Here is a 15,847-nt window from a genome sequence, read left to right on the forward strand (position 1 = left end):
AACAGAGAGAAGAAACTCAAACAGGTTGGATCAAGAATAGAGAGTAAATGATGACAGAGTTGTAATTTTTGCATCATGCATTTAATGAAGACTCTGAAAGACGTGCGGGTCAAAAACACTAGCGTTTCTAATTTCATCAGTTCAGAAAAACTGAGGACTCATGATGAAGCATAAAGTTGACAAGTGTGCAGTGAAATCCAGCTTCATTCAGTGACACGGGTTGTGTTCTAGCAGACGGTTGTGTGTTTCTCCCTCAGGCGATGGTGGTGCTGTGAGTCTCCACACTGCGGGACACAGAGCTGCTCTCGCTCACTGCAGGACGACAGACATTACAAACACACATTACATTCATTCACAAAGAACGGCATCGCTTCACTCTGAGTACAGTCCAGCGCGCTCGATTATAACCATGCCAGTCGTGTGATGTGTGGGGTTAGATTTGTGACACGATTCTGTGTAAAAGATCACCTTTTGAGCGTGCACAATGACTTGTTGCTTTCACATTAAGAATTCTGTGCAAACAAAGTCATGTTCTGAGCATGTGAAATGTCTTGTGTGCACATTAACTCTGTGCAAAAGATCATGTTAAATGCATTGTTTAATTCTGTGCACAAAGCCTCTAGTTTTGAGCATGCAATAAGTCATTCTGCACACTCTAAACATGATCTTTTGCACAGAGTTAACACACATGCACCAGTTCATTTAGCACATTTAGAATAAGCTATTTTGTGCACTGAGTTTGCTCGGAACATCATCTTTTTCATGCAGAATTGTTCATGTGCAAGCAACAAGCCATTTTGCGCATTTAAATCATGAACTTTAACATGCAGAACTGTCTCTCAAATTTAACCCCATGGACACATGCCGACAGAAACGAATGCAAATTACACGTATGACATTGAGAAGTTTATATTTTTGGATTTTATATTTATAAAATATATCATCTATACATCAATTAATAGCATAATAGCATTGCAGTTTACATAAATGTTGGAAAAACCATTGGAATTACAAATATGTACATGTTCAAATATGTAAGCTATAATTTAGATATGTTGATATATGGCCATTTATGAACACAATTATATTGAATATATGCAGTGTTTTGAAATATATGTTGCATATAGATTCATTTAATAAATGCACAAGTCATTTTGTACAGCGATTTTACAGATCAGTCAAAATCAGAAAAGTCAAGGTTATTATTTACCATAACTCTATTAGTTACTAATAACTCGGGCCAGACGGAATCTGCGGACAATTGTTGCTATTTCTGCGCAGAATTGTATTAAAAATCTGTGGAATTATTTTAGCAGTATCATAACTAAAACCCTAATATATGAAATAAAAAGTAAAACCTTTTAACTTCTATTTAGTTTACAATGCAAATCCAGTTTAAACAAAGCAAGCCTCTCATAATATCTCTACTAGAAGGCAGAAAATAAGACTTAAAGTATATTGTAAATAAAACAGATGAACATTTTCATATGTCAATAATATTACTGTAATTAATTTAAAAACTAATTAAATATAAATGTACACACATTTACACAGGTAAATAAACAGAATCAACGATGGGCTAAATAACCAGTACATCATAGATTTAACAATTAAAGCTTAAAATAAAGATCAGGGTTTTCACGATTCTGTAGATGTAAATAAAGGGTAATATGTTATTGTTATTATTATTTGCACAGTAACATGATGACATCAGAATATTGATCATTCTAAAGCTGAATTATTATGTTTGGGACATTGTCATTGACAACATTATTAGACCCTTTATTATCAGACATTTGTCATTATCAGATTTCCTCTTGCATTATGTTCAACACTATATACACTCTCAGAAATAAAGGTACCTTTTCAAAGTGTGCATATTTGTACCTGAAGAGTCCATAATGATACCTCAAAGGTACTTTTCAGGTACATTTGGGTACTAATATACACCTCTGAGGTGCCACTGTGGACTCTGGGTATAAATATGCACCTTTTGAAAAGGTTCTGCCCCCAAGGTACGACTCCTGTACCTTTATTTCTGAGAGTGTAGGCTAGAGGAGTTATACTGACACTGTTAAACAGTCACTATCAAGAAAAAATCGTAGAAGTGCTGGATTAAGATCGTCTTGGGGGTCGAATCGAGATGGCAATCTTTTTCAGATTATTCCTGCAGCTCTAGTATATAGGTGATGTGTGTGTACGTGTTCAATAATGTGTATTATCACAGGTCTTGTTAAAATATGCCCTTCCTCTGTGTTATGTGTATGTATTGGCCTGTATCAGATGTCTATATAGAGGATTGTTCCAGTCAGTAAATGCTCTGTACTGTGGTCTGACCTTCAGTGATGGCGATGCCGAGGCGCTGCTCTTCTCCCTCCAGCAGTGTCCTGTAGGTGGCGATCTCAGCGTCCAGCTTCAGCTTGATGTGCAGCAGCTCCTGATAGTCCGCCATGTATTTCCCCATCTCCATCCTGGTCTCGCAGAGCTGGTTCTCCAGCTGAGCAATGACTGCCTCCAGAGCGGACACCTTCTCCAGGTGAGCCGCCTCCATGTCCTCCAGCTGCGTCTCCAGCGCACCGTTACGCGCCCGCAGACCGTCGATCTGGTTCTGCAGCTCTGTCACCTGGAGTGGGGCAACCAGTCACATTAGGGTTTTTAGTGGTGCGACCGATCACATTAAGGTTTCAGTGGTGCAGCTGATCACTATATGTGTTTTTTAATTGGGTGATCCAGTCACATTAGTGGTGCAACTCATAACATTACGGTTTTTAAGTGGTGCAACCAATCACATGATTGTTTTTTGATGCAACATCTAATCACAATATGGTTTTTAGTGGTGCAACCCATCATATGATGTTTTAATGGTGCAACCAATAATATCACATTTTTAATGGTACAACTGATCACATTATAGATTTAGTGGTGCAACTAATCACATTATGTTTTTAGTGGCACAACCAATAATATTGCATTTTTAAATGGTGCAACTGATCAATTTTTTTTAGTTGTGGCAATAATCACATTACGATATTTTGTGGTGCAACCAACCATATTATGGTTTTTAATGGTGAACCAATCACATTGCAGATTTAGTGGTGCAACCAATCACATTATAGTTTTTAGTTGTGCAACCAATCCTATTGTGTTTTTATAATGGTGTAATTGATCACATTACAAATTTAAAGGTGCAGTTTTTAGTTTTGTTTGTTTGTGCCACCAATCACATTATGGATTTAGTGGTGCAACCGATCATATTATGGTTTGTAGTGGTGCAACTCATCACAAGGCGTTTTTAAAAATGTTTTAACCAATCATTTTATGGTTTTTATTGGTGCAACCGATCACATTACAAATTTAGTGGTGCTACTGATCACGTTTTAGTGGCGCAACCAATAATATTGCATTTTGGTGCAACCGACCATATTATTGTTTTTAATGGTGAACCAATCACAATACAGATTTAGAGGTGCAACCAATCACATTATAACCAATCCCTTTATAGTTATTAGTTTTGTAACCAATCACATTACGGACTTGGTGGTGCAACCAATCACATGGTTTTTATGTCGCAACCAATAATATTATGGATTTAGTGGTGCACCTGATCACATTAGTTTTTAGTGGTGCAATCAATCATACTATGGTTTTTGTGATGCAACCAATCCTATTGTGTTTTCAATTGCGTAACTGATCACATTATGGATTTAGTGTAACCAATCACATCAATGTGAATGAGCTGATGAAAGAGCGGACACCTCATGAGTTAAAAAGCGAGTTATTAATCTGTGGTTCAGGTTGCTCACCTGGTTGTGGAAGGTCAGGATCTCGTCCTTCTTGCTCTTCATCTGGTCTTCATGTTTGTTGGCCTGCTCCTTCAGCGTGTCGAACTTGCCCTTGTACCACTTCTCGGCCTCCTGGACATTACGAGCGGCAACGCTCTCGATCTCTGCACGCATGTTTCTCAGGTATGCAGCCAGATCGGGTCTGTCCGAGTCCAGCTCCACCGTCACCTTGGAGTCCTCGATCTGCTTCAGAAGGTCAGCCACCTCTTCATCATGCAGTTTCTTCAGGAACTCGATCTCCGCCACCAGCTGCTCGATCCGCTTCTCCAGATCGGCTTTCTGGAGCGTGGCGTTATCCACATCCTGACGAAACTCACGCAGAATCATCTCGGCCTCCTCTGTGGAGAACAATCATCCATCAGCGAGCGCACCAGCAAATACTGCTCATGTGTTCATGTGTACGGGTGAAGGTGAAATGATTAGCCTGTCACATTTCATTCATTCATTCTCCTCCAGCTTAGTCCCTTTATTCATCAGGGGTTGCCACAGTGGAATGAACTATTTTGGCATATGTTTTACACCGTGGATGCCTTTTCAGCCGCAACCCAGTACTAGGAAACACCCATACACACTCATTCACACAAACACCACGGCCAGTGTAGTTGATCAGTTCCCCTATAGCGCATGTGTTTGGACTGTGGGGGAAACCGGAGCACCCGGAGGAAACCCACGCCAACACGGGAAGAACATGCAAACTCCACACAGAAACGCCAACTGACCCAGCCGAGACTCAAACCAGCGACCTTCTTGCTGTGAGGCCACAGCGCGACACCACTGAGCCACCGTGACACCCCTATAAAATTTTAATTCTGTTTAAAATATTTCCCGGCGAGGCAGTGGTGCAGTAGGTAGTGCTGTCGCCTCACAGTAAAAAGGTCGCTGGGTCAAACCTCGGCTCAGTTGGTGTTTCTGTGTGGAGTTTGCATGTTCTCCCTGTGTTGGCGTGGGTTTCCTCCGGGTGCTCCGATTTCCCCCACAGTCCAAACACATGCTGTACAGGTGAATTGGGTAGGCTAAATTGCCCGTAGTGTATGAGTGTGTGTGTGTGTGTGTGTGTGGATGTTTCCCAGAGATGGGTTGCGGCTGGAAGGGCATCCGCTGCGTAAAAACTTGCTGGATAAGTTGGCGGTTCATTCCGCTGTGGTGACCCCGGATTAATAAAGGGACTAAGCCGACAAGAAAATGAATGAATGAATGAATGAATATTTCCCAATTGTTGCTAAGCAGAGAGATGTCTTTCAAAACATTTGTAGATGACAGTTTTAATAACTCGTTTATCTTGTGTTCGCCATAATGACAATGCATTACATTTTTCTTCCTAACATGCAAGTAAGCTTAACTGGGCAAGCTATTGGTTTCCCAGTACTGGGTTGCAGCTGGAAGGGCATCCACTGTGTACAACATATGCTGGAATAGTTAGTGGTTCATTCTGCTGTGGCGACCCCTGATGAATAAAGGCACTAAGCCGAAAAGAAACTGAATGTATGAATGAGGCAAGCTAGTGGATAACAGGAGCTTGTTCTGTAGCCAGGCCAGAGAAATCAAACGTGAGTGAACAATCCTGACCTTAACAAGGTTTTAAAAAACTAAAGCTGCTTTTATTCCAGCTTTATTTATTGTTTTTATTATTTTATTCCACAACGCAAATAAGCATAAAATCAAGTGTCAAAATGCAAATCTATTTAATCTCAGTTGATTACTAAACAAAAAGTCAACAAACACATCAGAGATGCAATTCTAAAGTTACGCGTTTACACTGGATTTTGTATCTCTACACTGCATGGACTACCTTGATGTCAAAACAACGTCTAATTGACATCTAACATTGGTGTCAAAATCTATTGAAGAACAGTCTGCTAATCAAGTTTGGCATATTTTTAACCGCAATGTTAGATGTCACTTTGATGTTGTTTTAATATCAAGGTAGTTTAAAGGCAAAAGCAGTGTAAACGTGAAACTTTATAATTGAAACTTTCAGGAGAATAAAACTCTATAAACTATATTAACACTTACATTAAACCCCACTTATATCAATCAAAGGTGAACAATAACAAGTAAAATCTCTTCTATTTTGTTTAGAAGAAGAAAAGAAAAGAATAAATCGTGAGATCATTCGAGGTTTTTGATTATCTGTACCTTTAAACCTGTGAAAACAAATGACTATTCACTTTAAACGTGCTGGATTTCCAACCCAAAGTTGGAGTAAACTATGAAGAAAACCAAGCCATGGGTTAAATGATGATAATAATTGAACATTGATTGGGTTTGTGCATATTGTAAGCGTGTTGAAATCCCCACACTGTTATTAATGTTGTGTAAATGTCTCTGGGTTAAATCCAGTCATTTACACACAGGTGAAAACTTTCACCACACACTGTGAGTCATGAGTCATGAGCTTCACTCGCTGAGCCACAGAACACCGCTGCTCTGAACCACTTCATCACTCAACTTCTGGCTGAAAGCATCCACTAAAGGAATGAAAGTCAATGCATTTTGACTGTCTTCATAAGTCCTTTAAATTATATTTAAAACATTTCAGTGCTGCTGATAAATTTCATTCATTTTCTTTTTATTTATTTATTAAATAAATAAATAAATAAAATTAATTTATTAATCAGGGGTCGCCACAGCATAATGAACTGCCAACTTATCCAGCATATGTTTTACACAGTGGATGCCCTTCCAGCTGCAACCCAGTACTGGGAAACACCCATACACACTCATACACTACGGCCAGTGTAGTTGATCAGTTCCCCTATAGCGCATGTGTTTGGACTGTGGGGGAAACTGGAGCACCCGGAGGAAACCCACACCAACACGAGGAGAACATGCAAACTCCACACAGAAACACCAACTGACCCAGCCGAGACTCAAACCAGAGACCTTCTTGCTGAGAGCTGACTGTGCTACCCACTGCACCGCTCCGCTAATAAATTTAGAAACTTTTTTGTCAAATTATTATAAACCTATTTCTTTATTCTGTTGAGCACAAAAGAAGATGTTTTGAAGAATGTTGGAAACCACTGACTTCCATAGTATTTATTGTCTCTACTATGGATATCAGTGGATTTCAGCATTCTTCAAATGATCTTTTTTGTGTTCAGCAGAAAAAAGAAACCCAAACAGGTTTAGAACCACCAGAGGGAGTCATTCATTTGAGTGAACTATCATTAGTTTTGTTTTATGAAATATTTGTGCTTTCCTTTAAGTTTATCTTTATCACTGCCCTGTCAGTGTTTGACGTTGAAAATTCTGTTGCGGAAACAACATATTGTATTTAAAAAAAAAAAAAAATATATATATATATATATATATATATATATATATATATATATATATATATATATATATATATATATATATATATATATATAAATAAATAAATGTGTGTGTTAAATGTGTATTTACACCAGTGCAGACAATAATATCAATTAAAACTATAAAAATGTCAATAAAAGTCCCTTTCTTAAACTTTGAGAAAGTCTGTCTGTCTGTCTATGTGTGTGTGTGTGTGTGTGTGTGTGTGTGGATGAGTGTGTATGGGTGTTTTCTAGTACTGTGTTGCAGCTAGTATTGCATTCGCTGTGTAAAACATATGCTGGAATAGTTGGCGGTTCATTCTGCTGTGGTGACCCCTGATTAATAAAGGCTCTAAGCTGAAGGAAAATGAATGAACGATTTTGTTGTAATTTTATTATATGTATTTTTGTCTTGTTTCTAGTCCAAATATCTAAATAAAATTCTGAACAGGTGACATGTCTTGAAACAAGTCATAACTAAGTTTCCCTTAAAACGAGCTAATAATTAGCAAAATTATCTAAATACAAATGAATTTTCCTTTCCCGATAATTTTGATTGTTTTAAGGGGAAACTCTTAATTTAGATTTTTTTTTTACAAGACAAATTGTTTAGTTTTTGTTTTTTTGTCTAGGAAATGTTTCTTGATTTCAGAATCTGTAGATATCTGGACTAGAAACAAGACAAAAACTAAAACATTAGGCTTGTATATTTAGTAACTTATCATGGCATTTATATCCTGCTCTCGGATGATGGGAAGTGCTTCATTAATCCTCACTTCTAAGTTGTTTTAAATAAAAGTATCTGTTAAATGAGTAAATGTAAATACACTGCAAATAAAACAATTCTTATTAGAGTTTTGTCTTGTTTCCAGTCCAAATATCTACAAACTCTTAAACCAAGAAGCGTTTTCTAGACAAGCAGAAAATAGTGTATGTTTTCAAAAGCAAGCAAAATATTCTTATTTTTCATTAGATTCTGACTCATTATTTCTGAAAGCAAGACAGTATTTTCTGCTTGTCTAGAAAACGCTTCTTGATTTAAGAGTTAGAAGATAATTGGACTGGAAACAAGACCAAAACTCAGTGAGAAAAGCAGTTTTTAGCAGTGAGAGTTGTTGACCAGTGGAAGTACTAAGTGTTTTTCAGAAACAAAATGGACTTGTAGATTTAGTAACTTACATTTATCATCACATTTGTCATCACAAGTGTTTGTCCTCCTTTTTATCCTGTTTTTGATTAAAGCATCTGCTAAATGAGTAAATGTAAATACACTGCAAAAATACCTTTGTTATTTGAGTTTTTGTCTGGTTTCTAGTCCAATTATCGAAAAATTCTTAAATCAAGAAGCGTTCTCTAGACGAGTACTAAACATAGTCTTGCTTTCAGAACTGAGTCAAAATTAAGTGTTTTCTCTTAAAACAAGCGAAATAATCTGACAATTGGGTGAGCAGAATAATCTTGTTTTGGCTTTGATTTTGACTCATTATGTCTAAAGCAAGACAATATTTTTGCTTGTCTAGAAAATGCTTCTTGATTTAAGAATTAGTAGATATTTGGACCAGAAACAAGACACAAACTCAGTAACAAAACAAAACAATAGACTTATAGAATAGACTAGATTTAGTAATTAGATTTATTTATATACTGCTACACTCTGATGGCTTTAAGCACTTCTTAATTGTAAGTGACTTTGGATAAAAGCATTTACTATATGAGTAAATGTAAACAAACTGCAAAATATATCTTTACTATTTCTCACCCAAATATCTTAAATCAAGAAGCATTTTCTAGATGAGCAAAAAATATGATCTTGCTTTCAGAAATAATGAGCCAAAATTAAGTGAATTGTTCCTTGAAACAAGCAAAATAATCTTGTTTTTCTCAGATTTTGACATTATTACTGAAAACAAGACAGTATTTTTGAGTTGTGCAAAATGCTTCTTGATTTAAGAATTTTTAGCTATTTGTAATAGAAACAAGACAAACCTTTCCTGCAGTGTATCTTCTTTTTTTATATGTATTGGTAAGTGTGTGAAGGAACCTTTAATAGCGAGCTCTTCCTCCAGCTTGAGCCTCCACACCTCCACCTCCTCCTCGATGTATCCTCGCTCAATATCCGCCGCTCCTTTCTCTGCGGTCAGAGCCTCGATCAGATCCCGCATCTCCTTAAACTTCAGCTCGTATTCGTCCGCCAGTCCACTCGGCCCTCCTTTAAACCGGCCCTGCAGAGCGTCCAGCTCGGCCCTCAGCGCCGCGTTCCTCTGCTCCAGCGCCTGGACCTTCCCGATGTACCCCGCGAATCGCACATTCAGCTCCTGCATCTCTTCTTTCTCATTGGAGTGGTGCTGATGGATCTCCGTGTCCAGCTCCACCGGTTGACCTTGGTATCCCGATCGGCCCCGGGAATACGAGGACCCGCGGCATCGGGATGGGGACGGACTCTGGACCCTCATCCTGCTAGAATTGCTGACGCTCAGGGTTTTCTGAGAATACGAAGTTCCTCTCATGTTTGCAGGAGTCGTCCGCTGTCTGATCCTGGCTGGCTCGCCACAATATGAATCCGCTCTTGCTTATTCCGGGCGTTTTTATACTGCGCTGAAGAATCTGGCGAGGGCCCTTGAAAGTCTTACAGGCTTCTGCCATGTTTTAAAAGCAGATCATGACACTGCTGTCTGAGTTTGAAAGGTTGGAGATTCTCATTAGCTCACATGTCATTGCCATCAATTAGACGTTTGGAGGTTTCTCGCAGCTCAGCGCTACATTTCTGAACATCGGCGTCTCTGCTGTAATTCAGCAGTGTTTCCAGATCAGCTCAGAGACACTTCTGCAATCTGTTCCTTTCTTTGGGTGAGTGTAAATTTCACACGCTCTTGGCGAAGACATTAAATGTAGTATTTATGCTGTGACGACTGATGTTTAGAAGCTTTGGAAAGTTTCACACTATGCTACTAAAATGTTGGCCTCAGTTCAGGCTGAAATGTAAATGTAGTCATCATTTGCTGTTGTTTTAAAACTGTGTTGAGCACACAGAACGGTACAGAAAAGACTGCTGGAAGTATTTTTATTTCTACTATGGGTGTCAATGCACTGTAAACCCTAACAATGTCTTTACTTAATTAAGTAAAGTTGACTGAACATAACTTAAAATTTAGCATTTTGGTCCTATCATTTAAAAATTTGAGTTAATTTAATTTATGTACCATGAAAATGCATAAACTTAAGATTTCAAGTGTAGTGAGCTCAAAATCATAATTAATCCTTTGAAAAAAATAGGTCATTTTCACAAATGTAGTCTTGACTGTAAAATTCTAATATGTGCATCCTTTTAAGTGCAAGGTCTTCTTTTTGACAGAACTAAATTAACTGAGTAAACTCTTTGCCTCAATTTAATTGAGTCATGGATTCTCCCAAAACTTGTATATTTAAGTTTATTTAACTTGCCGGTTTTGTAGACTACACTTAAATTGTATAATTTAATAGTACTAAGTTTGGTCAACTGAACAATTGAAGTATAGTCTACAAAACCGGTAAGTTAAATAAATTTAAATGTGCAAGTTTTGGAAGACTCCATTACTCAAATAAATTGAGGCAACGAGTTTACTTAATTAATTTAGTTTAGTCAACTTACTAGGGTTTTCAGTGTGGGTGACATATTTATATTATGACGCATTTAAGCTGTGACGACTAATATTTAGAGGCTTTAGAAAGTTTCTCACTACACTCCTATTACATAAGACTCTAAATTTAAGAGGAACATGATGCTTTCTGTACCAAAGAGAAATGAACTTTGGAAAGAATATTCCTTGAATGTGTGAAATATTAACTATTTATAATTTATGAAATGTCCTGCATTACTGTAAAACCCTACATACTACAAGTACAATGCAAAAACTATTGTTAATATGTTTTTTTCTGGCAAAACATGTCATATATATTTACACACACACAGTTGAAGTCAGGATTATTAGCCCGCATGAATTATTCGCCCCCCTGTTCATGTTTTCCCCCAATTTCTGTGTAACGGAGAGCAGATTTCTCCAACACATCTCTAATCATAACAGTGTTCATAACTGATCTCTAATAACTGATTTATTTCCTCTTCATCATGATGACAGTAAATAATATTAGACTAGATATTCTTCAAGACACTTCTATACAGCTTACAGTCACATGTAAAGGCTTCACTAGGGTAATTAGGGTAACTAGGCAGGTTAGGGTAATTAGGCAAGTTATTGTATAATGATGGTTTGTTCTGGAGACTATGAGAAACAAATATAGCTTAAAGAGCGAATAATATTGAGCTTAAAATGCTGTTTAAACAATTAAAAACTGCTTTTATTCTAGCCCAAATAAAACTAATCAGACTTTCTCCAGAAGAACAGATATCATCAGACACACTGTGAACATTTCCTCAATCTGTTCAACATCATTTAAGATATATTTAAAAAAGAAAAGAAATTCAAATGGGGTGAATAATTCTGACGTTAACTGTATTGTTTAAACCACTGGCCTAAATAGAGAACTGATTCCTGCCTCATCCTCGTTCTGTCGCACACATTGCATCTGTCCACCTAAATGTTACAGCGTCCCACTTAGTCATCTTAAACTCGTAACATTTATTATATCTTTTGATTCCTTCTCGCACTAGCAGCTGAGCCCTTACCTCTGTATGGACGGCTTTTCCTCTGTTACCAGTTTGTCCAGTGGCTCACAGTGTACATCGGCGGACCCGAGATGCAGAGAGGAGTTAACCGCGATGATGGAGTCTGATGAAGAACGCTTCTAGAAAACAGGTAACTAAGACGAAAAAATAAATAAGATAAAGTAAACAAGTAACAGGGTGAGAATGTGGTAAATTATGAAAATGTGGTAAAAATCAGGAGACTTTTCTTTTTCTGGATCGCTTTTTAAAACACTATCAGTTGGGGTTGGGGAAGGGGGTGTGTGTGGGGGGTCGGTCAGTCAGTCAGTCGACAGCGGCCTCTGGTGGATTTACGTGAGAACAGCAGGCGTGTACGGCACTCAAGAGAGAAATTTGAGATCTGAAAAAGCGTACACAGCGCCCTCTGGTGGCTTCCCAAAAACAAAACTGCAAAAAAACGTAGCTCCTGGAAAATATTTGCCGTTCTCCAAAAATGTACATGGCGGTATGTTTTCAGAATGAGCCTGGGTTGTTAGAAGCTTTAGAAAGTTTTACAGATACTAAAATGACTCTGAATTGAACATTCTGACATAATTTACTCTTGTTTCAAACATGTTTGAGTTTCTTTCACACAGAGAGATATAGTGATGCCAATGCTGGGCACATTGACCATTGTATTTTATTTCTGCTGTGGAAGTCAGTGGCTGTATTTTGTCAAGGGCACTTGAGTGTTGTCATTAAATGTAGTAAATGTAATATTTACACTATTCTTTATACAGTTTCCCGCTACACTACTAAAATCTGAAAGACTCTTAAAGGCACAGTTCAGACTGTGTTTGTGTGTGTGAGAGTGACTGTGTGTGTTAGAGTTTGTGTGTGTGTTTAGGAATGTAATTGTCTCATGAGAATGTTACGCTGACCAATGAGTGTTAATAGCTATAGTTGACACACACACACACACACACACACACACACACACACACACACACACACACACACACACACACACACACTTCAGTGTTTGGTGTGTTTTCAGTCACATGATCATGTTAAAATGTAGATCATCATCCTCATCATCATCAGTCTCTTTATTGACAAACTATTTTGCATCATTAAGACATGTCTAATGTTATTGTCTATTGTTATTGAAGGTCAAAGGTCATGCAGGAGTATATGATGTCATCAAGATTAATTTTTCATGACTGTATTAAGTATTGCTTTATTTACAGGGCACTTATTTAAGAGTAGTTTGTGGTTTTTAAGGTCATTTAGATTGAGTAAATAAATAATGAATAAACGATGCAAATCAACATTTATACATCTTATGACTCCAGCATACAGTAATAGTTACACTGCATGTTAATAAATAAATTATTTACTTGTTAATTTAAAGTATTGACTATTTATACTTTGTAAATCTTTTATAAATGACAATGAAATGTTGTAAAGTCGTATTCTACACAGAAAAACAGTGCTTCACAACAATACTAGTCATTTCAAGATACAGAAATTAAACTACAACTGTATTGAATGAATAAATATTTGCAAACTTGTCTAAAATAAAATTTAACTCTAGAGTTTAAACAACACTGAAATGTCTCATCATCAGATTATATTGGTCAATTATTAGATTTTGTTGTATTTTGACATGCAGTGTTTGTGTCGTCCAGCAGGGGGCAGAATCACATCTCTTTCTCACACACTGACAGCGAGACTGAAAATGTGTTCCTCACTCACTAATACTATCCTTCAATTTAGTCAAGGGTTGCCACAATGCAATGAACCGCCAATTACTTTGGCATAGGTTATGGTTAAATGATGACCATTGCAGCCGCAATAAAAAAAATATATATAAAAAATAAAATATGAATAACATAAATGAATAAGTAAATAAATGGGGGCGTCACGGTGGTGCAGCCTCACAGCAAGAAGCTTGGTTTCCCTCACAGTCCAAACACATGTGCTATAGGGAAATTGATTAACTAATCAGGACGTAGTGTATGAGCATGTGTGTGAATGAGTGTTTGTTGGTGTTTCCCAGTACTGGGTTGCAGCTGGAAGGGCATCCGCTGTGTAAAATATACGCTGGATAAGATGGCGGTTCATACCGCTGTGGTGATTAATAAGAGACTAAGCTGAAAAGAAAATGACAATGAATAAATAAATAAATAAATGAATAAATAAATAAATATATATAAAACAGTAAAGGTAATAGGAGCTGCCACAATGCAATGAACCGCCAATTACTCTGGCATAGGTTTTATATGGCAGATGACCATCCAGCCGCAATTTAAAGAAAAACTGAAAATAAATGAGTAAACATATGAAGAGTTCAGATGCAAAAACCTCTAAATGCTGTCTGAAATGTTTCTCTAAAATGAGCATGTTCATCAGGCTCCTGTGTGTGTGTTCAGTAATATCACCACTATGCTGAAGAGTAAGTGCTTTTCCTGGTCTTTAAAGTGACATATCTCAACATAAACAAAGGAGGCTGAGAAAAACGCTCATTTTCAATGGAAATTTCAGAAGGCACTTAGAGGTTTTTGCATCTGAACTCTTCATGTACATATATATATATATATATATATATATATATATATATATATATATATATATATATATATATATATATATATATATACATATTAAGCTGTATACACTTTAAGCTGTATATTCTTTACAGCTTAAAGTGACATGTAAAGGCTTCACTAGGGTAATTAGGGGAACTAGGCAGGTTAGGGTAATTAGGCAAGTTATTGTATAATGATGGTTTGTTCTGGAGACTATCAGAAACAAAAATAGCTTAAAGAGCGAATAATATTGAGCTTAAAATGCTGTTTAAACTATTAAAAACTGCTTTTATTCTAGCCCAAATAAAACTAATCAGAAGAACAAACATTATCAGACACACTGTGAACATTTCTTTGCATTTAAAAAATAACATAAAAGGGGCTAACAATCCCGATTGCAACTATATATATATATATATATATATAGTAATAATAATAATAGTAATAATAATAGTAACATTATTAACAGTGTTTTGCATTTTTTTTAAATAGTTTTTAATAACAGGAATTATTTGACAGCTTTTTGTTATCTGATATGTAAATGTGAGATTTCTGCTGCATCATCTTACAGACATATTTCCAAAATGACACCTCACTTATATTTAAACCAGCTAAAGCTTTTAAAAAAATCAAGAAAAAAATCATATTTAAAGTGTTTGTTGATTTACTGTAAACTCGTGTGACTGTAACTGAAGCTGAAGGAGAAGATATGAATCTACATGTTAAAGCGTGTCTGAAACACTCCACATCAACCTGCGAAACACACAAACATCTGCAGTTACTAAAAATAATCTACTGTAAAGCCTGTCGTCTGCTTTAGTCTCGGTGCAGATCATTATTATTTTATTAGGTTCAACTTTATTATCATTACAGATGTAGAGCAGCAAGAATTAATATATAAACAGGTTACAACACACACACTGACCTGATATTATGGTCATGATTTGCTTCTCTTGATCAGTGTTTTACAATGTTTTAGTGCTTATTTTGGCCTGATTAGATTATTATTATATTAGTAAATAGACATTTCATTTTCAGATGTTTTTCAGGGCGAAATTATAAACCATAAAAAATGCCCCTTTGATTAATATAGCAGATTTAAAAACCACCATCATTAACCAAAGAGCTTCACAGTGTCAGAGAAAACACAAATATTAAATAATAAACACACTGCGTGTAGAATAATGATATGCACGGGCTGTAAACATCACTCTGTAAATGATCATATTTAGCAAACATCTGATCTGAAAACTGAATAAAGTGTTGCACATGTTTGTCATTCGTCATCATTCTCATAAAAAAATACAGTTTTGTGTGAGAAATATACTCCTGCACATGCAAGTACGATAAGATCAGAATCTCTCACACACACACACACACACACACGCTTTTATTCAGCTGATTCTGCGCGGGATCCCCGTGACGTCAATGGGCGGAGTCTCTGCGGACACGCGCGCACCTGCAGCGCCATGGCAACAACAAACAACAACAACT

At 36.8% G+C, this 15,847-nt stretch overlaps 1 protein-coding gene across 2 annotated transcripts; it reads right to left on the reverse strand.

Moving 5' to 3' along the window:
* Positions 1-59: 59 nt before the first annotated feature.
* LOC572200 (vimentin) lies at positions 60-9,702 on the reverse strand. 2 transcript variants are annotated; one of them, XM_073934944.1, is made up of 4 exons: positions 9,183-9,702; positions 3,804-4,180; positions 2,338-2,623; positions 60-312 (listed from the first exon to the last, which is right to left on the reverse strand). In XM_073934944.1, the coding sequence occupies exons 1-4, from the start codon at positions 9,646-9,648 to the stop codon at positions 254-256; spliced, it is 1,188 nt and encodes a 395-aa protein (XP_073791045.1). In that variant the 5' UTR covers positions 9,649-9,702; the 3' UTR covers positions 60-253.
* Between the last annotated feature and the right edge of the window lie 6,145 nt (positions 9,703-15,847).

This window comes from Danio rerio, chromosome 21, assembly GCF_049306965.1.
Source record: "Danio rerio strain Tuebingen ecotype United States chromosome 21, GRCz12tu, whole genome shotgun sequence".
NCBI classification, from domain to species: domain Eukaryota; kingdom Metazoa; phylum Chordata; class Actinopteri; order Cypriniformes; family Danionidae; genus Danio; species Danio rerio.

Bases quoted from the DNA above. Each gene is read 5' to 3' on its own strand.
- LOC572200 (XM_073934944.1), bottom strand. From the start codon at position 9,648: ATGAGAGGAACTTCGTATTCTCAGAAAACCCTGAGCGTCAGCAATTCT. The intron at 4,181-9,182 runs GTTCCTTCACAC...TGTTCTCCACAG, and splicing joins GGAAGAGCTCGCTATTAAAG to AGGAGGCCGAGATGATTCTG. The intron at 2,624-3,803 runs GTGAGCAACCTG...GCCCCACTCCAG, and splicing joins TCCTGACCTTCCACAACCAG to GTGACAGAGCTGCAGAACCA.